The sequence below is a fragment of the Piliocolobus tephrosceles genome, chromosome 2, assembly GCF_002776525.5.
Source record: "Piliocolobus tephrosceles isolate RC106 chromosome 2, ASM277652v3, whole genome shotgun sequence".
Lineage (NCBI taxonomy): Eukaryota > Metazoa > Chordata > Mammalia > Primates > Cercopithecidae > Piliocolobus > Piliocolobus tephrosceles.
The window spans coordinates 179,199,286-179,225,670 of NC_045435.1; the positions used below are offsets into that span (position 1 = coordinate 179,199,286).

Below are 26,385 nucleotides of genomic sequence, written 5' to 3' on the forward strand. Positions count from 1 at the left end.
GTCTTGATAAACCGGCTCTATCTGAGCAGCAGGCAAGAGGAACCCACTGGTTGATTGGTTACAAGGGGAGATGAGGGCCAGGTCAGAGCCCAGAGGAAGTCAGCAGAGAAAGAAGAGTTCACAAAGGACATCACCGTAGCCAGACATATACAAAGAAAACCTGGAGCAAGACAAGGCAGAACATGTTTCAAGGAAGTGTGTGGTCAAGTACTTAAAGCTTCAGAAACAATAAGCAAAGGGCAGGCTGAGAAATGGCCATGATATTTAGCCACAGAGAAACTACCAGTAGCCTTGGTGACAGGAGTTCCACTTAAGTGATAAGGCGGAAACCAGAAGGCAGTGGATGGAAGAAGGAATGATGGAAGGTGAGATAACGGAGACCATGAGTGCAGAGGATTTTGAGGGCTATGAAAGGGAGGAGAGAGATGGGATGGTAGCTAAAGGGATACGGAGTAAAAGCTTGATGAAAATATGAATTATTAATAAATAATCACTTTCTTTTTTTCTTTTTTCTTTGTTTAGCTCAGAGGCAAGAATAAATAATCACTTTCAGCTGGGCACAGTGGCTCACGCTTGTAATCCCAGCACTTGGGGAGGCCGAGGTGGGTGGATCACCTGAGGTCACAAATTCAAGACCAGTCTAGCCAACATGCCAAAACCCCATCTCTACTAAAAATTTAAAAATTAGCTGGGCCTGGTGGTGCGCACCTGTAGTCCCAGCTACCCGGGAGGCTAAGGCAGGGGAATCGCTTGAACCCAGGAGGCGGAGGTTGCAGTGACCCAAGACTGTGCCACTGCACTCCAGCTTGGGGGACAGAGTGAGACTCTGTCTCAAAACAAACAAACAAACAAACAAACCAATAAATAATCACTTTCTTTTTTTTTTTTTTTCAATCAATGTTGACCAGGTTGGTCCCGAACACGTAGCCTCGTCTCCCCGAGTGCCAGGGCAACCGGCCTGAGCCACCACAGCTCCCAATAAATAATCACTTTCTAAACAGCTGCAAGTGGTTTTATTTGCTCTGAGTCCTAAACTAATTCCCTCCTTTCTGAAATGCAAACTCCTTTCACTTGTCCTATAATTCTTCTCTGCTTGCTTAGTCCCCAGTTGATCAGTGATGTGCTGATAAATATTAAATATTAACAACCAGCTCTCTTGGGGAAGGGAGAAATTGCTTGGGGATGGGGGAGGGAATGGCTGTTGTGCAGGTAATTGACAAGGTCTGAGGCAGTGCACAATAGACAAGGTCTTAACGCAATTGCTGGCTCACAGTTTTAGATAAATTGAAACTAAAAAAAGAGCCTGAAGTAATTGAAGATGAGTAAAAAGATATATACATGAAGATGTTCAATTGTGGTATTTATTACAGTGAAATCCATGGAATTACCAAAACATCTAATAACAGGGAATGTTTAATTTATAGTACATTCATATAATGGATTAGTATAGGCATTAAGAGTCACCCTTTGAAGCATATTCAATGTCATGGGGAGATATAAATCTATATCTATATAAATGAGAAAAAAACAGAATGCAATCTTTTATGTTGTTCATGTAATCCCAATTTAGTAAACTAAATAAACCATGTCCGGAACACAAAAGACTGATGCTAAAATACTTATATTAGGGAAGACTGATTATGAGAGACCTTAATTTTCTTTATACTTCCACTAAAATGACCACATATTCATATTTATAATAGAAAAATCTATTATAACTGTAAAAATGGAGCTAATGACATTTATCTCATAGGGTTGTTACTAGAATTAAATGAACCTATGCCCTTCCCAGTGCCTACCACATGCCTGAAACTTAATAAGGTCCTGAATAAAAACAAGCTCCATTTCCCATATAAATAGTTGGAGACTGATGGTCTTTTGCATGGCCCTGAATAGATCTTCAAGTAATGATGGTAATTGAATACCCATTGTCCTTAAACCAAATGAAGCCAACCACACCATGACTAAATTGGAATTGAATGCCACCTGGGGCCATGAAAAGGGGGAAAACAAAATGCTCATAAAAAGATAAAACCAGATATGAGCCTGTATTTGCCCACTATTGACAGAGCAATAATAGTCAGTGATGGAGGCTTGGTTCAAGGTGAGAAGAAGCCAGCAGAATTGGGAACACGGAGGATTACTGACGGATTATCGGGGTTGGGCTATGGTCCATGAATGCAGCAAAGAATCAGTTTAATTTGCAATGGTGATTTGCTGGAAGGTTCTCCTTTCCCTGACACAGACAAAGGTTCCCCTTGCCCTAACACAGACAATGGCTGCGTCTCTGGATCTGTAAGGATATCTTCGTTTTAACAAAAAAGAACTTCTGTAGAGAGCAGGGGAAAGCACAGATCCACATGTAACTACACTACCATTCTCGCACTCTCTACTTTCAGTAAGCAGGGCTCCCTGGGAAAGTTTTCTTCTAAGTCAACAGGGTAGGCTGACCGTGTAGTTTAACATCCATATAAGGACACTTTTGAAAATGAGTAGGACCCTGGTTAATAATTACCAGCACAAGAAAGAACAATACTGAGCAAATTGGAAGGCAGGGCACCCTAATATGAGCATCGTACATCCCGGCCCAAACAGCAGTGCCTGTGAAGGTAAGATATTCAAGAGTTAAGAAGAAAGGAGCATCTCAGAAAACAAAAAGCCTATAGAGTCTGGGTTTGAGTCCTTGCTCCCCTGCTTACTTTGGACAAATTACTTAACTTTGTTGTGCCTCAGTTATCCATCTGTAAAATTTGGATAATAGTAAATTCCTGCAGTGTTGTTGTGAGGATTAAACGAGTGGGAACACTGGGTACTGTTTGGACGAACGGAGGCAAGATGGTGCGCTTCCGGGTTCTTCTTCACCACCAACTCTTCCCGCGTGCGGGAAAATGCAGCCGGCGCCCGGGAAGGTGCAGACCAACTGGGCATGCGCCAGGTGACATCAATCTGAAGAGACCAAGATTTACCTGGTCGCACCTGCGGAACGCCCCTGACACGCCCATGCCCCACCTATTGCCCTCCCACTCCTAGAAAAGCTGCTCTCCGCCATTGAGCTGTGCGGACTTCCCAGCTTCCCAGTCCTGTCGGGATGTCGGGACTGTGGGAAGTCCATCCGAGGGCCCCACGGGGGGACTCTGCCGGCCTCCTTCGCCGGAGGCCGACAGACTTCTCCCGCACACCTTAGGTTACTAAAATAAACTTGCAGTTTTGCGCCTGACCTTTGCCTACTTGCTGGTTCTTTTGTGCTGGCTCTGGTGGTCTTAGAAAAACAAGACAGGTACTATAGCAGGTGTTAGCTATTACTATTTTCCTCCTGAGGTTGAGAATCTGAAGCAAGGCCCACAGTTAGAGCTGCAGCCTCAGGGTCAAAAAAAAGTGGTGGAGATGTTTGCATCAGGTTTAGCTGGATCTTGAGACTTGCTGCACAGGATTGGGATGGGTGGGGACAGGAATAGGAAGGTGCATGGGTGAGAGGTCTCATCTGCATCTCCCAGGAGCTGTGTCACTTGAGACAAAGCACCAAATCTCTCTGTTCTTCAGTTTCCTCATCTGAATAGAGAGAATGATAACACCCTGCCTACAGTACTGCCTCGCTGATTAAATGAGATAACGTTTGTGGGAACACTCTGGAAAAACACAATTTTGGAGTTACAGAATATAACTGTAAAGCTGCTCGATAATTTTTTTCTTGTTTTTTTTTGTGTGTGTTTTAAGGTATTATTTATATAAATAAAATTCATCAATCTTAAGTGTACAGTTTAGTCATTTTTGCTAAATGTATCCAATTGTATAACCACCACCACCACCACCACAATCAAGGTATAGAACAATTCTCATAAACCATATTCTACTTGCCTTTGGCCCTAGACACCCTGCCCTACTCCATACTACCCCAAGCAACTATTAAGCTACTTTCTCTCACTGGTAGTTTTACCTTTTCTAGAATTTCATTCAAATGGAATAATATAGTATGTATATATATATTTTATGTTTGACTTTTTTCTTTTAGCTTAATGTTACAGAGCTTCATCCATGTTTTTGCACGTATTAATATTTCATTCTTTTTATCGCCAAATACTAATCCATGGTATGGATATACCACGTATTTTGATCCATTTATCAGTTGATGAACATTTGGGTCGCTTCCAGTTTTGGGCTTTTATGATAAAATTGCTAAGAACATTTGTGTATGCATTTTTGTGTGGTCATACACTTCTCCTGGATCAATACCCAGGCATTGAATTACTTGGTTGTATGCATATTAGCTGTATACACTATAAATATACATATATATGCATATTAAACTTTGCTGAATTATTTTGAAAGAAATTATGGGTTGATTTATTGAAAACAGTATAACATCAAGGTAAAGAAACTGTACTATTATTATCACTTTATGTTGTTAGAGTTATGTGGCACTAGATACTAATCACAGTCATAGCTCATACTTATTGAGGTGTTACTCTGTGCTATGCACTAGGCTAAGTGGCTCACTTGTATTATCCTATTCTGTCCTCTTGACAGCTCTATGTCATGGATTCTAATACTATTCCCAAGGCAAGTAAATGGTAGAGCCAAGATTCAAGCCCAGGTATTCTGGGTATAGAGACCATGGTTCTAACCACTGTGCATTAGTATTGTGTTCCAGGTGTTGTTTCCTTTGAGACACCTTGGTTTAGCTCTGATTCACTTTCTTGTCATAAACATGGGGCTTGGAGGAATTTGCATAAAGGACAAGTTTGGGGGTTCCTGATCTACTGGACTGCACCACTAGCAGCCACAACGATTTTCAGAAAATGTTCAAAAAGTGCATCCTAGCTGAGAACCGGTTCTACAGTGGTTTCCTGTTTCTCCTAAAAATTCAATCCAATATTCTCACCCCTGCATATCCAGCTCTTATCCCAACCTGTTCAGCCCGGTCTTGGATCGCTCTCTCTCACCTGAAACTATCTAGGTTCACTGTTTTCTCAAACACACCAAGCTCTTTCCTGCCTGCTGTCTGACATGGCTATGCAGCCTGGTCTCATCTCCTAGACCCACAACAGGGCCAGAGGACTGGAAAATCCACAAGAGATGTGGTGCACTGCAGAGGAAACCTTTTACTCGGGGGAAAGAGAGTTAGGAAGAATCACCCATATTTTACCCACTGCTGGGACACTGAAGTCAGCAGACACAGGAGTGTGAACATGGCACACACAAAATATTGAAGAAGGCCCAGTTCTAAGCACAGACCCTGGCCTCAAGAACACCCAAATAAAAGATAAAAGACAGGCTGAGAACAGACATATAGAAGGGAGATATTTTAAAGCTACATAAGAAATGCAATAATGCATGTGTACTATTAAAAAAATCAAAATATACAAAATATAAAGCATGAACTATAAACATCTCCCTTCAGTCTCACTGCTACTCCCTTTCTAGGGTGTTTCTCCTTCAGATGTCTTTTTTTCTTTGGGGGAAAATTTCACACACACACACACACACACACACACGTTTACACATATACACAAATATAAGTTTTTTAAAGAATAAATTGGATTATACTACACATATTCTGAGACCTGCATAATATGTCTTAGAAGATTTTTCATGTCATAGCTGTCACTCTGCCATAGACTGAATGTCTGTGTCCTCCCAAAATTCGTATGTTGAAACCTAATCCCCAGTGTGATGCTATTTGAAAGTGGAACTTTTGGGAGGCGATTAGGGCACGCTACGGTTCGAATGTTTGACTCCTCCAAACTTCATTGTTGAAATTTAATTGCCATTGTAACAGTATGAAGAGGTGGACCTTTAATAGGTGATTAAGCCAGGAGGGCTCCACCCTCCTAGGTGGAACTGGTACCATTATAAAAGGGTGAGTTCGGTTCCTCTCACCTTCTGCCACGTAAAGAAGGCTCTTGCTAGATGCTGGCACCTTGATATTGGACTCATCAACCTCCAGAACTTTGAGCCAATAAGTTTCTGTTTATTATAAATCAGCTAGTCTCAGGCATTCTGTTAGAGCAGTACAAGACAGAGCAAGACAGACCAGGAGGGTGGAAACTTCATGAATGGGACTAGTGCCCTTATGAAAGAGACTTCAGAGAACTGCCTCACCCCTTCTGCCATGTGAAGGCTCCATAAGAAGAGAGTTATCTGTGAATTGGGAAGTGGGTCCTCACAGACACTGAACCTGCCAGTACCTTATCTTGGACTTCCCTGCCTCCAGAACTGTGAGACATATATTTCTGTCATTTGCAGCTACCCCATTTATGTTATTTTTAAATAGCAGCCTAAACAGAAATTGGTAACAAGAAGTGGGGGGTTTGCTGTAACAAATACCTAAAAATCTGGATTCAGCTTTGGAATTAACAGGTAGAAGCTAGAAAAGTTTTGAGGTGCTAGAATGTTTTAGGTGCTTCCTCCGCAGTGCACCACATCTCTTGTGGATTTTCCAGTTCTCCAGCCTTAGTGTTACGGGTTTAGGAGATGAGACCAGGCTGGGTAGCCATGTCAATGTCAAGCATGCTAGAAAAAGACTACATTGCCATGAATGGACCATTGAGGGCAATTCTGGTGAGGGCCCAGAAGGAAAAGAGAGCTGTAGAGAAAGTCTTCCTCTTCTTATACAATACCTAAATAACTCTGGACAGAATGTTGGTAGGAAGATGGACAATAAAGGCCATTTTGATGAGGTCTCAGATGGAAATGAGGAACATGTTGGTGAATATCAGCAGAAAAGCAATGCTTGTTATAAAATGGCAAAGAACTTGGCTGAGTTGTGTTTGTGTCCTAGGGTTTTACGGAAGGTAGAACTTGCAAGCCACGAAATTGAATATTTGGTTGAGGAAATCTCTAAGCAAAGTTTTGAAGGACTGGCCTGGCTCCTTTATTGTTGCTTACAGTAAAATTTGAGAAGAAATAAATGACTTAAAGATGGAATTGATAAGCAAAAAGGAACCAGAACTAAAAAATTTGGAAAATTCTTAGCTTATTGTTGTTGAAAACAACGAGAAAGCCTGTCTTGGAAGGAACAGCATGAAGGCCCTTTCTAAAAAGGCAAATAACAGACTGTTACTAAGTGGCGCTTGCAGGTCCAGAGGCTGCTGTAGAACAGCATGTAGGCAGATATCTCCAAGTCCATGCTCACAGATCATGTGGACCCTCACTAAATCAGCAGAGGCTTAAGAATAAAGCTGCCCCTGGGCACATCCAGCCCTGGACACATATGTATCCGTCTGCAAGGAAGGCCTTTGAACTCCTCACATTTACCACACGCCAGAAAACCAAACCACGAGTCCCTGACCACACCGACAGGTCCAGATGTACAGCCTCAGTTCTTCTGAGTAGCACAGAAGTGGAGAAGTCTGTCTGAGTTGTTGGTGCCCATGGCCCCAGGCCACAAAGACACCACAGAGATATCTGCCTTTGGGGCCAAAAGACCCATTGGCAACATTTCTCTGGCTGCCCAGACACTTGGCATTCGTGGAAACTGGCTATTGGTGTATCAGGACTGGTCTAGCCCACATTTTTGGAGCAGAAGACCTCAGGTCTGAGAAAACAAGACCTGATGCCCACCCAGGCCTGGGTGTGTGGGTGGCAGGAGAGAGGGCATCACTGCTTACTGTGTGGGAATAATTTGGGCTGCCCTCTGCAACCACCTCAGCCTTGCCCAACAACTACTCAAGCCCCCAAGGATGTGCTGACCCAGCCCACTCTCCCAGAGCTCTAGTACAATGGCTCACCCACAGCTAGTCTCCCAAAGCCATTGGGATCTTTAGACTCCTAGCCCTTGCTACCCCTGCTCTTCCTGTCTGCAATGTCCTGTCCTCTCTTCCCTACCTATTATCCCCTCAACTTATGCATCTCAAATGCCACTGCTTAGGAAGTCTCTCTAATAACCTGTCTCCTTTGTGTCATGGAAAAATATTCCTCTCTTACCTATCCCGATACACTGTTAACTCCTTGAGAGAGGGGAGGAGTTATCTATCTATCTATCTACCTATCTATCTATCTAATCATCTATCTATCATCTATCTGAAGCACCCACAAGTCTGAGCATTGAACTTTGCCTGACCCTGGACAAATAAATGAACACATAAATGACTGACAGCAGGTCCATGGTAATGAGCTCAGAGGCTTTCACACTTCCCTGGGAGACCCTGAACTCAGTGTTCTCTATCAGCTGTACCAACCAATGCAATTAACTGGTTCCAATGTGGTATTACAGCTGGAGAATTTCCCCAAAGTTATTCCTGAGACACCGGGCCTTCTCCAGGCAGTCCCGGAAATTAGCTACTTTCAAAAATTCCTGATCACTCACCAAGACAGGGGAGCATCCAGCTTTCTTCTTAATGACATAAAGGATGGGAATAATTTCACTCCTGTTTTTAAGGGCAATAGAGGCAATCATAAAGTATGCAGGGGAGGAGGAATGCAGTACTAAGAAGGTGAAGTGGGCTGGGAAGAGGGAAGCAAGGCCAGACCTGTCTTAGATCAGGAGAAACAGAAGCATACACTCAGTGGAGGCTTTCAGGGCATCAGAGGGTCAGAGGAAAATCAAAGCCTCCAGACCCCAAGCTGCAGACCCCACAGACAAGCTGCCAAGAGAAGCAAAGCCAGAAGACCCAAGTGGAGGCAGCTTATTTCATCAGAATCCAGTTGGTTAAAAATAACTTCACTTATTAGTTTAAGTGAGATCACCACAGGGTTGGAAATTCACTGTCAGTGAAACAAAAATACTGAAAGGAAAATGAGAAAAGTCTACATTCACGATGAACTTTATTTCTATAAAGAAACACAAGAGGAAGCTGCCTGAACATTCCACAGGCTCTGTTTTCCTTCTGGGCTCTTTATGAGGCACATGTCTGCCGTTTCTGAAATTAGCACTCTTCATTCTTCCAGTCTTGCCAAAGAGAAGCAGCTTAGTGCCATGCAGCATCACTGGGAAAAAGGCAAGCTTTGGAGGAACACTGCACGGGGGCATCTGCTGAGCTGGACCTCACCTACACTCACGGGAACCTCACAGCACAGCCTGTTCTCCTCTGCTTCCGCCAAGGCACTGCACCTTCCTCGAGCAAACAGATTTCCCTTGTTGACTGTGCTGTCAACAAAGGCTCTACTGAGGAAAAGCAGCAACTGCTGAGAAGGGTGGAGGGCCCTGCAGGAGCCGTTTACAAGCTCTTTCTAAAGGAGAAAAGGCAGAGGGGCAGGGATAGAACTCTGAGTCACTGTGAGAATCCATCCTGCTTTTCTGTTAGGCCCCAGGAGAACAGTCCTGTAGTCCTCATGCCCTCTCCGCATGCATTCCTGCGTCCTCTTCATGGCTCACCTGAAGCTTCCTCACCAAGTAGGCCGAGCAGGACCAAGGCTCCTGTCTTCCCTGTAACCCTTGCCCTGTGCAGCTCTTGCCCAGGCTAGGCTAGGGCGAGCTGCTCTGGGATGCAGGGCCCTCGAGCACTGCAACAGTGATGAACCACACACACATAATGCCCGCTGCTTTCAAATGGCATCCAGTCTTCACACACATGCCAATAGGTGTCACGGGAGCCTCAGCACATGCCTCATCTAAAGCCTGCCATTCTGCTAGGCTCACGCACGGCCATGATGAGCTCAGGAAGCCCAAAAGCGGACAGCAACATAGATACTCTGCCTCTGGAACACATCTGGACAGTTCGCTGCCGAGCTTTCTGGCGGCGTGCCCTCGGTGTGCCCGGGTCTCCACACCCTCCAGTTCCACTGGCTCTCTCCAACCGGCTCCCCATGACTCAGTGTTATTTTGTGTCTTAGGTTTATTTTTGTCTGCTGCTGTTGTTTTTGCTGTTTTTGGAGGAGTATGTAGACCATTTGTTGTTGTTGTTGTTGTCTGAGAGAGACATAGGGACTTAGTCTGTTGCTCAGGCTGGAGTGCAGTGGCATGATCATAGCTCACTGCAGCCTCAAACCCCTGAATTCCAGAGATCCTCTCGCCTCAGCCTCCAGAGTAGCTGGGAATACAGGGTGCGCCACCATGCCTGGCGAATTTTTTTACTTTTTGAAGAGATGGTTTTTAGGGACAAAGGGGTATCATATGCACAACTTACTCTCCAACGGTTCAAAAAAATTATAGATACACACATATATACATATTCACATACGTATATATATACGTATCTTGCTATGTTGCCCAGGCTGGTCTCAAGCTTCTGGGCTCAAGTTGTCCTCCAAAGTGTTGGGACTACAGGCATAAGCCACCATGCCCGGCCTGAGCTTTTTGCTTTGTTTGTTCGGTTTTCTTTTTTTTTTTTTTTCCTTTCTTCAGACAGTCTTGCTCTGTCGCCCAAGATGGAGTGCAGTGATGTGATCTCAGCTCACCGCAACCTCCACCTCCCGAGTTAAAGTGATTTTCATGCCTCAACCTCCCGAGTGGCTGGGATTACAGGCATGTGCCACTCCATCTGGCTATGGCCTGAGCTTTTTGAGATTTTAAATTTTTATATAATTTCAAAGTTATATAAACATTATAAAAGCAAGGAACCCACCCTTTATGCAGGTTCACCAATGTGTTTTCATTTTCCCGTTTGCTTTATCATTCTCTTCTCTCTTTTCCTCTCTCCATACCACACACACACATGCATACATGTGTGTATACATATATATATGTGAATATGTATATATGTGTATCTACAATTCTTTTTTGAACCATTGGAGAGTAAGTTGTAGATATGATGTCCCTTTGTCCCTAAAAACTTTGGTGTGCATTTCTAAAAACAAGGATATTCTCTTATATAACTACAGTACAGTTATCCAAATCAGAAAATTTAAATGTTGATACAATACTATTATTTAATTCATGATCCATATTCAAATTTCATCAACTATAACTATTTTTTCCTAGTTCAGGATACAATCCAGGATCACGAATTGCATTTCATTGACAAGACTTTTTGGTCTATCTTAATCTAGAACAGTTGCTTAGCCTTTCTTATTCTTGACATTTTTTAAAAAAGAGTAGGATGTTCTTCAATTTGAGTTCGGTTAATGTTTCCTTGTGATTAGATTCAGTTACACATTTTTGGAAGGAATATGCAAAAAATGAATCACTGAATCAATATGTTCCTCTGAGTGTAATGTATCATATATATTGAGTTGTCCATGACTCAAATCTGGAGTCACTATCATGACGTTGACTTTGGTGTCCTATAGGACATGAATGGATGTTCTCAACCTCTGACTTCGTGCACTACAGTTGTGGGCAAAAGGGGCACACACTTGCATACACATAACTTGCTCGATGGTCTGTGAGGTGGAAAGCCCAGGTTGGCCTCTTGGGTGAGGAGAAACACATGGTTCAGTTGCCCTTGTCACCCAAGCCAAGGGCCAGCCAACTCCTAGAAGCAAGCGTACCTAGCTAACAGCAGCTGACCACAGACTTATGAAGAAGTCCCACCAAGACCGGCAGAAAAGCAGCCAAAGTGGTGGTTCACAAAATTGTAAGCTAAATAAATAGTTGCTGTCTTAAGCCACTACATTTGGGGTGATATGTTAGCTAGCAAAAGCTAACCAATATATCTTGTTTATTGGAGAAAGAAATAAGACTCAGAAGCCCTATGTATTTCTTTGACATTACTGAAGAAAAAAGGTTGTCCTGTTTTTCTTCTGGCTCTGTCCTGTCTCCCTCAGGGATATGACCCTCTGTTTATGTTTAGAATTTAAAAGATTATTTAAATTTACTAATGTGGGCCAGACGCAGTACTCCCAGCATGTTGGGAAGCCAAGGCGGGCGGATCACCTGAGGTTAGGAGTTCAAGACCAGCCTGACCAACATGGTGAAACCCCGTCTCTAATAAAAATTCAAAAATTAGCCAGGCGTGGTGGCACACGCACCTGTAATCCCAGCTACTCAGGAGGCTGAGGCAGGAGAATCGCATGAACCCGGAAGGCAGAGGTTGCAGTGAGCTGAGATCACACCATTGCACTACAGCCTGGGCGACAAGAGTAAGACTGCGTCTCAAAATAAGTAAATAAATAAAAATAAAAAATTTACTAATGTGTGTGTATGTGTGTGTGTGTTTTAAGAAAAAAAATAAACGACAGATACTGCTCTCCCTGGATTTTCTGAAAACCAAGTCACATCTCTCAGTTGCTTGATTGGGTCAATGATGACAGGAGACTCTCCCAACTCCCTTCCATAGAAACCAGCAGATGCAGAGCCCTTCCTAGACAGGGACCCCAGAGCAGAAGGCCCTTAGGGATCACCATGACTCTTACTTTTACCAACTCCTCTGACCCCTTTGCTGGAGATAAGGATTTGGTGCTTCTGGGATGCAGTCAGATGATTTGTATTTTCAACAAGTTCTTCTGGTATTTCACACTATCAGGGGAGTCTGGGAAACACTGCATTACAGAAGGAGTTCTCAACCTGGGCTGCATATTGAAATCACAGGGGAGTTTTAAAAAACCCAGAACATTTAAATCGGAATCTTTAGCGCTGGCACTGAGGCATCAGTATTTTTTAACACCCCCACGATGAGTCCAGTGTGCAGCCAAGAAGAACCTGTGCTCGTTTCTATGACCGATTAGTAAGAAGCTTGCTTCCCCCTCCCTATTCACATGAATATTCCTTTTTCAACCACATGTGTTTCTGATAACAGAGGTGTACTTATTTGGTGCATACAAAATGCTGCCCTTGAGGCTTCTTTAGGATTTTCTCCTCACCACTCAGCTGATTTCCTAATAGGAATTTGAATTTTCCTTACTGTGAACAGTTTCCTAAATCCTATACATTTCCTTTTTGGGAAAAAGATATTATTTTCTTTTTAGCGTACTGTCCAATATGAAGAGAGACTGGAGGGCAAGCTTTGAACATCAGCAGCTGTATCAGATGCTGCTAGGGCTCTGCCCACATTCTCTAGACACTTTTACCATTCCCATGCACAGGGACTCCTGGTAGGCACCTTCGCCTCTTTGTTGGAATGTGGCACTCAGGCCACTGGAACCTTTTGCCTGTGCACACGCGAAAAACAGAAGAACCTGGGAATTTATATCTCCTAAAGCAAGCCTTCACCCATGCCTGACAGGTGTGGTATAACTACTCCAGCTCCCTCACCCCAGTTGGAAAAACTGGGGTTACATACATACACTATCTCCAGGGGTTTCCTGAGTGACTGAGCCAAAGTTACCCGGCACCTCACCACCACAGTGAATTTCACTCAATATTGCACCGATGCTTGACCCCCTTCCCTGTCTTGTCCACTTCCCCACCGTACTATTGGCTTTTCTTTGGAAGACTTTCTGATAAACCATGTCTAGTAAATCCTCACTTCAAGGTTTTCTTCTAGAGAAACCAACCTAATATAGCAACCCCCAAGAGCACACCCTCCAGCACCTTTAGGAAGACTCTGGCACTGACCTTCATCCTTAATACAAAGGGCACTGTATGTGCCACCAGGAACTGGGTTGCTCTCAATTCGCACATCGACAGCTCTCATGATTTGCTGTTCTCCACTTCCTTTGCTACACATGGTTGTTCTGAAACACACAAAAAAGGCACTGAGTGAGGAGAACTCCGGGTTGAAAATAATAAGGAATAATTCTCTTCTGCTGTCAGCTCCGAATCAGCAGAGATTTTTCTGATTCATGAGCTCTGTCTAAAAGCATAAATCTGGACACATTTTCTGCAAAAAAAGTCTAAATTCAGAAATACCGGTGATGCTTCAGTTGAAGTAATAGGGATCAATTCGAGTTTCAAAGGCAATATATTGTTGATCTCTTCCAGATTATGTTGGTTTTTATTTCATAAAATTCTGCTCTTTTTTCTCTTATTTTGCTGTTCTTCAAATTTCTTTAGCTCTTTAGTTCATGAGCCTTCAGCTTTCTTCCTTTTCTAACAAACATTTAATGTTTTAGATTTCCTTCTATAGTTTTGGCAGCACCCCATGAGTTTGGTTATGTATATATATATATATATATTTTTTTTTTTTTGAGGCGGAGTCTCGCTCTGTCGCCTGGACTGGAGTGCAGTGGCCGGATCTCAGCTCACTGCAAGCTCTGCCTCCCGGGTTTATGCCATTCTCCTGCCTCAGCCTCCGGAGTAGCTGGGACTACAGGCGCCTGCCACCTCGCCCAGCTAGTTTTTGTATTTTTAGTAGAGACGGGGTTTCACCGTGTTAGCCAGGATGGTCTCGATCTCCTGACCTCGTGATCCGCCCGTCTCGGCCTCCCAAAGTGCTGGGATTACAGGCTTGAGCCACTGCGCCCGGCCGGTTATGTATATTTTTAATATCACTGAGTTCTAAATACATGATAATTTCCATTATAATTTTTCCCATAATTTATTTAAGGATATCTTTTCTAAACAGCAAATACTTGAATTTTTAAAAGTTCATCTCACAATCTCTGTTTTCTAATTGGAGCCTCTTGTCTACTTATACTTAATTTAATCATCAATCTAATTTAAATCTGCTTTTTATTAGTTCTGCCCATTCTCTCTTCCTTTCCTCTTCTTTCTTTTTTCCCACTTTGGATTATCTGAATTCTTCTTCATTTTTGGAGGGAATATTCTCTTTTTTCTCTGTATTGATTTGGAAGTTAAATATCCTTTCACTATTTTCTTCAGTGGTACCCAGAAGTTACAACTTCTTTGACTTATTGAAATGTAATATTACTTTTATCATTGTCCCTAATAATACAACTTGAAATACTTAAAACACTACATATGAATACACTTAAAACACTTCCCACTTATATAAATCATTTTTTAGCATCCAGTGTTACTATTACTGCTTCAGACAATTACATAATTTCAATTGGTCCACATATTTACTCCTTCCATTTATTCCTTTTTGCCTCTCTAGTCTTCCTCATGCAATATTTTCCTCCTGCCTGAAGAGCACTTGTTTAAGTGCAGATTGGATGCAATGAATTCTCTCACCTTTCATCTGTCTAAAAATTTCTTTATCTCACCTTTATTATTGGGAGATATTTTTCATTGGGGGATAAAATTCTAGGTTAGCAGTAATTTTCTTTCTGTACCTTCAAAATATCAAAAGTCTTTGGCCTTTCATTGTCAGTTTATTGTTCCTCCTTTAAAGACAATCTCAGCATTTTTAATTTTTAAAAATATTCTTTTCTTCATATATGATTCTTCCAGTCTTACCATGATGTGCCTAGCTGTGAACTTCTTTGTATTTGTCTTACTTGAGCTTTGCAGTGATTCTTGAGTCTGTGTCTGGATGTTTTTCTTCAATTGTGGATCATTTTCATATTACTTTTTTTCTATTTTCTTTTTTCTTTCTCTTCTCCTTTTATAATTCAAATTATATTGCATCTTCTTTGTCTTTTACCCTTTGTTGTATAATTTTTCATCCTTTTCCCTCTGTTATTGATTCTGGATATCCTCCTCTGAAGTATTTTCCAGTTCACTAATCCTCTCTTTGGCTCTTTTTTTAAAAGTCTTTCTTTCTTTCCTTTCTTTCTCTTTCTTTTCTTTCTTTCTTTCTTTCTTTCTTTCTTTCTTTCTTTCTTTCTTCCTTTCTTTCTTCTTTCTTTCTCTCTCTCTCTTTCTTCTTCTTTCTTCTTTCTCCTTCCTTCCTTCTTTTCTTTCTCTTTCTCTCTCTTCTTTCTTTGTTTTCTTTTTTTTTCTTTTCTTTTCTTTCTTTTTGAGACAAGGTCTCACTATGTTGTCTAGACTGTATTTAAACTTTGAACTCCTTGGCTCAAGTGAGCCTCCTGCCTCAGCCTCCCAAGTGGCTGGGACTACAGGCATGCACCACCATGCCCAGCCCTCTTTGGCTCTTTTTAATCAGCTATTAGGTCTATCCATTAATTTCTTAATTTTAGTTACTGAATTTTTCATGTCTAGAGTTTCCATTTAGTTATTTTTACAGTTTCCACCCTCTGCCAAAATTCTCCTTCTCATCTTTTATATCTTTGAACATGTCAAGGATAGTTATTTTAAAGTCTGCATCTACTAATCCTAATGTCTGGAGTTTCTATTACCTATTGTTTCTTCTGAATTTTATTCTACTTGCCTTGTCTCCTCACGCACCTAGTTATTTTATATTGTGAGACAAATCTTACATTGGCTAAATTGTTTGTTGAAATAAATTGAGGTCTAGGATACTATCTCCCTCAAAAGATAATTTTTATTTGATTCTCCTAGATATCTGGAGCACTGGAAATTCAGGGTCATCTCAATCCAAATTCATGGCTATAGAGTATTTGAAGATGTGCTGCTTCTCCCAGGAGGGCCTGCATCCAGTTCACTGTACAGCGTACTGTGTCCAGCTTACCCTTAGGGCATAGCCCTGCAAGGTCCCAACCCAAAGCAAAATGACTCACTGGGTACCCTCCTACACAGAAGGTGAATTCAAATCTCCATCCTCCTAGTCCCATGTGGCTATTAAAACTGCTATTCAGCTCTTTAGTCACCCTTTAGGGAATCTGCAAAAGTTTCCAGGAGACAAGTGGCCCAAAAGTCTAAATTCATCACTCTAGGCCTTTATCATTCTCTGGATTTACGTGTACACTCAACATAAATTCATAGAGATATAGGGCAGATGTGCTAGATGTCTACTATGCCATCAATTACAAGATGCACCACATATTTAATCATCGCTTCTCAGTGTGTGGTGAGGGAGTGGAGAACTATGCAGGAAAGGCCCACAGTGGAATGGACATACTAATGGTCAGATGCTTGTTTCCAGAAAATTAAAATGAAAGGATATTGAATAGGAATGGTGAAAAGAGAGTAATATATTTAAAAAAATAAAAAAGGGATAGAAAAACTATTTTTAATACATTGTGTAGTAAATATAACAAGTATATTTTCTTTATTTTCTTTCTTTCATTATTTATTTTGAGATGGAGTCTAGCTCTGTTGCACAGGCTGGAGTTCAATGGTGCCATCTCGGCTCACTGCAACCTCTGTCTCCCTGGTTCAAGTGATTCTCCTGCCTCAGCCTCCCGAGTAGCTGGGACTACAGGCGCACTCCACCATGCCCAGCTAAGTTTTGTATTTTTAGTACCGACTGGGTTTCGCCAAATTGGCCGGGCTGGTCTTGAACTCCTGACCACAATTAATCTAATCCACCCGCCGTGGCCTCCCAAAATGCTAGGATTACAGGCATGAGCCACTGCACCCAGCTGTATGTTTTCTTTGTAAGGTAATATCATTTCAGCCTGCAGAGATCCACTAATACGCCTTAACACTTTCCAGTAAACCCACAGAAGATGGACCTTTCTAACCGTCCAGTCCTGGCATACAATGCCTGAGAGACCTAAACCTAGTTGCAAGCTGTCTCTTCAGAATCTGTGAATACTCTGGTTATCTGATGAAATGTTATAGTAACAGAACTATGAAAAAATATTCCTGCTTGACTACATTATGGAAATGCGTGCACAGGGTATATTTTGTCTATTCAAGAGCGTGGATATAAAACGTAAGGCAGAGAGGACCACAGTTCCAGATTCACCAAAAGGCTTTGGATGTAGCCTCAGTTGTCCCTTTATTCAGTTGCTGCTTCATACTTGACACATTTGGAGACATGAGTCAGCATGGCTGTCTATGTTTTCCATGGCCACTTGCCAGCCAGACATCTTAGGATAATCATCTACCAAAGTAGTCCTTGGTGCCTTGTTTGCTTTCACATTTCCTGTGGCATGAAGGAAAGAGTGAAGAGGCTCCTGCCTTCTCTGAGCATGACTAATGAAGTGTTTGTTTATTTCTGCTTTTGCTGCCTGTGTTTCTGAGATCTTGTCTGAGATCTTACTAAAATATTTTCCCAAACCAATATCCTGAAGCATTCCTCCTATGTTTTCTTCTAGTAGTTTTACAGTTTTGGGTCTTACATTTCGGTCTATAATCCATTTTGAGTTGATTTTTATATGAGGTGAGAGGTGGCGGTCTAGTTTTATTCTTCTGCATATAGATATCCCATTTTCCCAGCACCATTTATTGAAGATACTATCCTTTCACCAATGAGTGTTCTAAGTTCTAGTGTTCTATGCGACTCTAGGATGGCCGTAGTTAACAATAACATATCATTTCAAACAGTTAGAAGAGGATATTGAATGTTCCCAGCAAAAAAGAAATGCTAAATATTTGAGATGACAGACATGCTAATTACCCTGATCTGATCACTCTCCATTATGTGTGTCAAAACATCACTACGTACTCCATGAACATATACAATTATTATCTGTCAATTTAAAAAATAAAATTAGGCCAGGCATGGTGGCTCACACCTGTAAACCCATCACTTTGGGAGATGAAAGCCAGAGGACTGCTTGAGCCCAGGAGTTTGAGACCAGCCTGAGCAATATGGCAAGACTTCGTTTCTACAAAAAAATTAATAAATTAATAAAAATTTAAAACCAAGCAGGTTTCAGCACTATTGGAAAGATTTCTCCTAGCTGGCCATAACAATTACTTCTCTAAAGGAACTCAGATAGCCACAGCAGGAATGGCTTGTCTTGCATATAAGGTCTAGGGGCTGAGCTGGCAAGACTCATAGGCTGACAATAACTCAATGGCTGGGGCTAGAATCACCTAGAGGCATCTTCATTCACATTTTTGGCAGTTAATGCTGGCCACGGGCTAGGACATTGGTTAGGGCTGTTGGCAAGAGCCCCTAATGGAGATATTTCCATGTGATCTGGCCTTTCTCACAGCACACCCATCTCAGCACAGTCAGACTCCTCATGGCATCTCAAGGCTACAAAAGTGAGTGTCCCCAGAAATCTAGACAGATGCAGCATGGATTTTTCCAGCCTAACTTCAGAAGTCAAGTAATCTCACTTTTGCTATAGAGGCAAACACACCTGTTGATGCCAGTGGTGTGAAAAAAATTGTGGCCATATTTTAAAACCTCCATGCCATATTCCTATATATATATGTAGATGAGTGTCCACAGAAAAAAGGGATAAAGAATGTATACCAAACAGTTAATAGTCATTATCTGTGAGGTGGAGAAGAAGAGAGAAACTTGCTTTGTACTTTGTATATATATATGCATTATTTGAAATTTTTGCAATAAGCATGTATTATTTTTATTACTTAAAAAAATTTCCGGCCACTGCACTCCAGCCTGGGCGACAGAGCAAGACTCCATCTCAAAAAAAAAATAATAATAATAATAATTCAAGGCTAAGCAGGGTGGCTCACGCTTGTAATCCCAGAACTTTGGGAAGCCAACGCAGGAGGATTGCTTGAGGTCAGAGTTCAAGACCAGCCTGGGCAACATAGCAAGCATTTTCTATCTCTACAAAAAATAAAAATAAACAATTAGCTAGGTGTGGTGGCACATGCCTGTAGTCTTAGCTACAGAAGGCTGAGGCAGGAGAAACATTAGAGCCCAGGAGGTTGAGGCTGCAGTGAGCTGTAACCATGCCACAGCACTCCAGCCTGGTTGACAGAGTGAGACCCTATGTCTAAAACAAAAAAAGAAAATTCAACATAACAAAGTAAGGGGATAAAAGAATTCTGACAGAACTCCAGAAAAATGCTTTTATAAGCAAACTCAAAACATGAACACACGCCAGGCGTGGTGGCTCACACTTTGGGAGGCCGAGGCAGGTGGATCACCTGAGGTAAGGAGTTTGAGACAAGCCTGGCCAATATGGTGAAACCCCACCTCTACTAAAAATACAAAAATTAACTGGGCATGGTGGCACACGCCTGTAATCTTAGCTAGTCGGGAGGCTGAGGCAGGAGAATCACTTGAACCCGGGAGGTGGAGGTGGCAGTGAGCCTAGAATTGCACCATTGCACTCCAACCTGGGCAACAGAGCTAGACTCCATCTCACACAAAACAAAACAAAACCTGAACACACTGGAGGCTACTGCCCACTGTACTTTCTCTGTACTGGTATCTCAACAGAACAATTACTGAGCCCTATATAAGCCTTGGTGGTGCAATTGGGGTGAATTGGAAAAGGAGTGCTCGCTTGACTTACCCTAGAGTGCCATCTGCTAACCAGCCAGTGGCACACACCGCAAAGGAGCAATCCTGTACCACTCTCCGCAGCTCGTCTGCAGACACCAGGTGAGCACCCCTGCTCTTGCAGGAAAGCCGAGCAGCCTCCAGTTCTAGGCCCTGAGAGCCATTCTGAGACTCCAGCACAAAGAGCTTTCCTGTGTGGGGACAAGCACAAACACATGTGGATTTCAGGATCCATGAGAGGTTAGTCTCAGCAAACTCATCCTCTGGCAGACGCCAGTTAGAATTGCAATCCTTGCCTGAAGTTCCAAGTGCAGCAACTACCACATTGCACACCATCCCTGGGATCAGGTGATGATAATTACACTAGCATTTTCATCCTTTTTTTTTTTCTTTTTTTGCTCTTCTTTTTTTTTTTTTTTCTTTCAAAATTAACCATCTGCTCTGGCGTGTCGATCTGGAAAAGTCCTTCAAATCTTTCTTTTAAAATGGTGTTTTACAAATATCATGTGTCAAGGCTCAGTGTCCTAGGCTTCCCTAAGTTAGATCACTTGATGTCTAAGGCACTGATTTAGGCCTCAGCTCTGCTTTCTTCTGCCTCCCTCAGCCCTAGGATGACCCCCTATACAACAGGTTGCTTCCCTTCTCTCTGTCCTTGCCTTAGTATATTACCAGGCCCCTTTCACAATACATTCATTTGCGTCTGCTGTACTTCTCTCCTACTGGACAAGAAAACAGGGATGATGTCTGGTACACCTTGGCTTCCTAAGCACATTAATGTATGGACATGTAGTGGGCCTTAAAGAATGTGTGATCAATGGGGGGATGGGAACATGAATTCAGGCCGAGGTGAAAGCCCAGGCTGAAAGCAGATGAGAATTTTAGGCAAGAAAACCATGGTACCAGAGGGAGCGCTGAGGTCCCCAGGAGCCTCCTGGAGGAAGGAAACAAGGCCTTGGGTGGCCCTATCAAGTTAAGGTAAAGGCAGGGGAGAAAACACCTACTTAGAATGAGACCCTTTACTTACATCTGTCACCAAATTTTTCATAATACATCAGTTATTAGACTAAGACACAGCTAAGACACAAGTCATCTGCTTGCAAAAGACTAAGACAAGCCATCTACTTGCAAAATTATTATAACAAATATAATAATTCCCCAGCTTTGGAACCAAAAGTTATAATAACAATACAAAAAATTAAACAAACATATCCATAGGTGACTGGTACTCCTACATTTAACTATAAAAAGGTAATATCAACAAAACTACAAGGAAAAACAAAAAAATTCAATCCTTGAGGAAATTTTAAACTACTGTCCCTCTCAGTAATTGTTAAACAGAAAACAAAATTAGCACTCTTGATGTAAGAACCTATGTGCAGTACTGCATACCAAACTACAGAATACACATTCATTTTAGGCACACACAGAATATTTGTAACACTGATTAAATACTGAGCTATAAAGCAAATCTAAAAAAACCTCAAAAGACAAAAATCATACAAAGCATGCTTTTTAGACTACAACAAAGCTAAAATCACTGATTTTATATATGAAACACTTACGTAGTGTTTACTATGGGCCAGATGTTCAAATTGCTTTACAAATACTCATTATATTAATCCTTATGACAACTCTATGATATATGTGGTATTATCATCCTCATTTTATAGTTAAGGTTTAGTATTAATAGTTGTCCAAGATCACACAGCAGAGATACAAAATCAGGCAGTAAGCTCCCTGTTAGTGATTTCAATCACTTGGTTATACTGCCTATCAGTAACAAAGCAATAACTAGGAAAATCCCCTTGTGAGAAATTACAAAATATACTTCTAAATAAACTGTGTTCAAAGAAGAAATCACAACTGAAATAAAACATGTCAATTCAAGGGCCAAAAACTTATGGAGAAACTAAAGTAGTTTAAGAGAAATTTATAGCCTCAGAACTCATATTATTAATATAAAAAAAGTATGGTTGAGAATCAATGATCTAAGTTTCTAGCTCAAAAAACTAACCCAAAAGTCCCACAAAATCAAACCTTCTAAAGTAGGAGGAGGAAATAATACAGATAGAGCAGAAATCAATAAAATGGAAAGCAGACATACAGTCGAGAAAACAAAGCCAAAAGTTGCTTTTTTCAAAAGAATAATAAAATGGATAAACCCCTAGTATGACCGATCAAGACAAAAAAAGAAAACACAAATTACCAATAGCAAAAACACAAATCACCAATATCAAGAATGAAAGGGAACATCACTACAGATCCTGTGGACCCCGAAGTGATAATTAGAAATTATTACATTGCATATGCCACATTAGACAATCTAGATGAAGTGGGGGAAAAACTTTAAAAAACAAAACTTAGCAATATTGACACAAAATTAATTTTAAAATCTGAATATTTCTTTATCTACCAAAGAAATTAAATTTATTATTTAAAATCTTTCTACAAGAAAACCTTCAGACACAGATGACCTCACACCAAAACAAACAAACAAACAAACGTCCTCACCCGCAGAAACCCTTTCAGAGAGTTAAAGAGGAAACAACTTTCCAATTTGGTTTAGGAACCATCATAAGTTTGATATCAACACTTGGCAAAGACATTATAAAAAATGAAAATTACAGGCCAATATATTTCATGAACACAGATTCAATAATCCCAAACCAGCTTCCCTCACTCCAGGTTCAGTTCTAGGTCTTCTTGCTGTAAAATTGTTCCTTAGGATTCTGCCCACGCACACAATTTCAAAGACCATCCTTACACAGATGACATGTTTTTAGAAATAGTTTCTCTCCAAATCTATCTCTTCAAATATCTGTAATTCATCATACTTAAGCTGAGCATTTCTTCTTCTTCCTCCCATCACCATAGCACACAAATAACTAAATGTAGGAACTGGTGGTAGTTAAGAATTTAGTACCAAAAAGAATCCTTTGATAATATAGCTTATAACTCTTCCTGGTTTTAGTATAAATGTTGGGGCTCAGAAAATTGAGTTTCTTTAAAGGAAGTATACCTATAATTGTCCACCGAGGAAGTGGGGAAAGAAAAGGAAGGAGAATGAAGAAAAGGAATCATTTCTGGCAAGCAGTAACAAAGAATCATGTCCGCTGGTGTTGTCCTTACTTTCTCTTTGACCAGTGACATTTCTGCCTTTAATATTCTATGACCCGTATCAAGCTAGAGAGGCACAAAATATTGATCCTTATCCACATGGCATTCCACTTAAACAGTTATAATGGGGTGGAACTCTAAAACCTTAAGGATGACAAAAATATTTATTTAAAAGGAATTAAAATTGGCACAATATATCTTGTTCAAAAGTTAATATTAGCTCCAATTTATTCTACTTGCATTCTTTAAAATCAGCTTAATTTTCATGGTTCAAAGTCAGTCAAAAAACACTACAGTGAAGAATTATCAGTAGACTGCTAGTAGGTATGGGATTCTTTCGGGGGTGATGGAAACGTTCCGGAATTAGATGCATGCAAACCATGGTTTTCACGACATAATGAATGTACTAAAACCCACTTAACTGTACATTTTAAAATGACAAATTTTATGTGAAATACATGTCAATTTAAAAAATTAACAGTGGTTACTAACAGCCTTCAAAGTTAAAAATGTTTTGTCTCTACCATAGTCTCTGAGGATATGGAGAAATAAGACATTCATCCTTAATTAGGAAAGAAGAGTTTTTCAAGCCTGCACTTACAACAGAGAGCACTAAAAACTCTAAGACCTAGAGGGTTTTTTCCTTGGCTTTCCCCTTTCCCTGACAACCATGCTTTTTTTTTTCTTTTCTTTTCTTTTCTTTTTTTTTTTTTTTTTTTTTCGTGTCTTCTAGTTGCACCCAATATCTTTGGCTAAACAAGAATCACATTTTAAAATATACAACGCATCCTAAATCGACGGAGGGCTTTTCTCTTTTATCAATCTAATTCGTCCTAAGCTATAACTCCCTCATGGGTGTGAGAACTGCTGGTTTTAAGCTTGCTTCCTTCAGATGCTCCTGTACCATGTCAGCGGGATTTTGTTCCAATAGGAAAACACAGCTGAATTAGCTTTTCAAAACGGAATGGATACAGAGCTCCCAATCCTGCTCATTCTAGGGCAAGTATTAAAAGCTAAATTCAGGCTCAAAAAACAAGCGAACAAACAAAAAGTGGATAAATTCTCAGAGAACCTGCCATAATCTGGCCCTTGCCCATTTCTCTACCTCAAGTCTCAAGGCGTCCCCTGTCCTCCAGGTACTTTGCTTTATCATTTGTCCCGTTTTTCCTGTCACAGCCTTTGCACGTGCTATTCCCTCTGCCCAGGCTATTCTTCTCTCTCTCTCTTTGCTTCGTTGATTCCCACGTATCTTTCACGTCTTCCTGGACGAAGCCAAAATATCCGAGGGAGTTTTCTAACCATCGGCGGTGTCCTCGGGGGCACATTAAATAGACGTTGAGAAACTGAGGGACTGCGGAAAATCACTCCTTAGCAGAGGAGGTTCTAGGGTACCTTAGAGGTGATTTCATTTGAGCTTTCTTGGAGACCTTAGGAAAGCCAGCGGCGGGACTGCGGGACCTGAGCGCTCGGCACTAAGGGAGGTCCAGGCACCAGGCGGGCGTTTGGGCGCACGGGCACGAGGAGACTTGGTGGGCCAGGAGAGGGATGCCGGGTCCCAGGACCGCCGCTCGCTCGTTCCTCTCAGACTTGCGCTTGCCGCTTGCCAGGCTGGTCAGACGGCGCAGCCCCGGCGAGCTACGCCTTCCCTGCCCGGAACCCACGCTCCACCCCCCGCCCCGCCGCCTCCCGCACACTCACCATCCGCCCGCACCGAAAGGCGCGGCAGACCGAGCAGGAGCAGCGCCGCCGCCCAGAGCCCGGGCAGGCGGCTGCGCCAACGGGCAGGCGGGCTGGGTCCCTCGGCAGTCATGGTCCGGGAGTGCGCGGGCCAGCGGGCTCGGGTGAGGGCTCTGGCTGCGCTTGGGGTTGCCCAGGCCACTGCCCAGCGTGCGCCACTCGGCTCTGCGCTCTGCGCTCGGCTCGCGAATCGCAGGCTTCGCGCCGGGCGCGCCGAGAGGGAGGAGCGCGGAGAGCCGGGGGAGGCTCGGGACGCGGAGCCGGAGCGCCTGGGCAGCCGAACTCCCGGGGGTCTTCTCTGTGGCGCCGAGGAGGCGGCTGTAACCCGGCTCCGCCTTCGCGCCGGGCACCTGGAAACCTCGGTGCCAAAAGGGGCTGCGCCGGACCGCGCGCTCCGGGGGCTCAGCGGGGCGGAGGGTGAGGGCGCAGGGAGGCGGGGAGAGTAGCGAGCCGGCCTCAAGGAGCCCCCGCCCGTCTTGGGGACCCTTGGCGAAAAGGTGACGCAGTCTGAGAGGCCGAGCCCCTCCGGCAGGACTGTTAGAAAACGGGTGTCTAACTCTGTCCTCGGCCTCTACTTTTCAGCTGGCCTTCTCCCCCTCCCCACCACCACTTTTTTTTTTTTTTTTTTTTTAATGAAGAGAGGAAAATCTAACTTACCTACCACCGTCACTCTAAGGTGTGAAACGCGTGGAATAGCGAAATTTTCCTAAAAGCGTAGTTTGAGAGTCACTGAGGAAAGGACAGCTTCAGGAACGCTTCCTTCACCACTTTGCCCGGTACTAGTATTTCTCAAGGAGCAGTAAGAGCACTAATGAGGTTGTCACCATTACCACCCACCTCCCAAATCAGGGCTGTTTGACCTCGAAAGGGTCTGAGATTCGGACTCTATCGGTCTGGTCTGGGAATCTACATTCTAACTAAGTGTCCCAACGTATTCTGCTGCAGGGGTCCCTGTTTGACTTCATTCCTTCTTCCTGCTCGCCTCCAGCCTGTCTCCCCACCACCAGCACTTCCAGTGAGAGAAGAACTTGCTTTCTTCATAGGTGGAGTAATAAAGGTAAGTATTGTTATAACTGAGGCATGCGTGGTGCTCTACAATTTGCAAATCCCTTTTATATTCATGTATGGGTCAGCAAACATCTAATCAGTGTCCACAACATGCCTGCCCCTGTGCTAGACCCTGAATGTGGCTGGAATCTGTCCTAAAAATGTTCACACTTAAATAAAACATACTTACAATTGAATAAGTGATTGATGCTAAAGGCGCAGATGATTATCCTCATTGAATGAACCAGGACACAGACATTGAAAGAATTTACTTTCTTTTCACGGTAAGAACTTGGATTTCAATCCACATCTGATTTACTACAGGTGTCATTTTTCAGCTTACATTAATTGTCAAAATGTATCGAAAAGATTTCTTCTCTCCTTATTACTTCCCATCAACTACAAGGGCTACTATTAGTGAGTAATTCTTTTGGATAATTAAACTTTGCTTTCAAAATACAAATACTGGCCGGACACAGTGACCCACACCTGTAATCCCAGCACTTTGGGAGGCAGAGGCCGACCGGTCACCTGAGGTCAGGAGTTGGAGATCAGCCTGGCCAACATGGTGAAATTTCTA

At 42.4% G+C, this 26,385-nt stretch overlaps 1 protein-coding gene across 1 annotated transcript in view; it reads right to left on the bottom strand.

The window, feature by feature from the left end:
- SUSD5 (sushi domain containing 5) overlaps positions 1–24,838 on the bottom strand; it is a 66,971-nt gene extending 42,133 nt beyond the window's left edge. The window contains exons 1-3 of the mRNA XM_023214671.2: positions 24,720–24,838; positions 19,918–20,095; positions 13,373–13,491 (exon numbers count right to left, since the gene is read on the bottom strand). Of these exons, the coding sequence (XP_023070439.2) occupies positions 13,373–13,491; positions 19,918–20,095; positions 24,720–24,831 (409 nt within the window). The 5' untranslated portion in view covers positions 24,832–24,838. The remainder of the gene's footprint in view (positions 1–13,372; positions 13,492–19,917; positions 20,096–24,719) is intronic.
- Between the last annotated feature and the right edge of the window lie 1,547 nt (positions 24,839–26,385).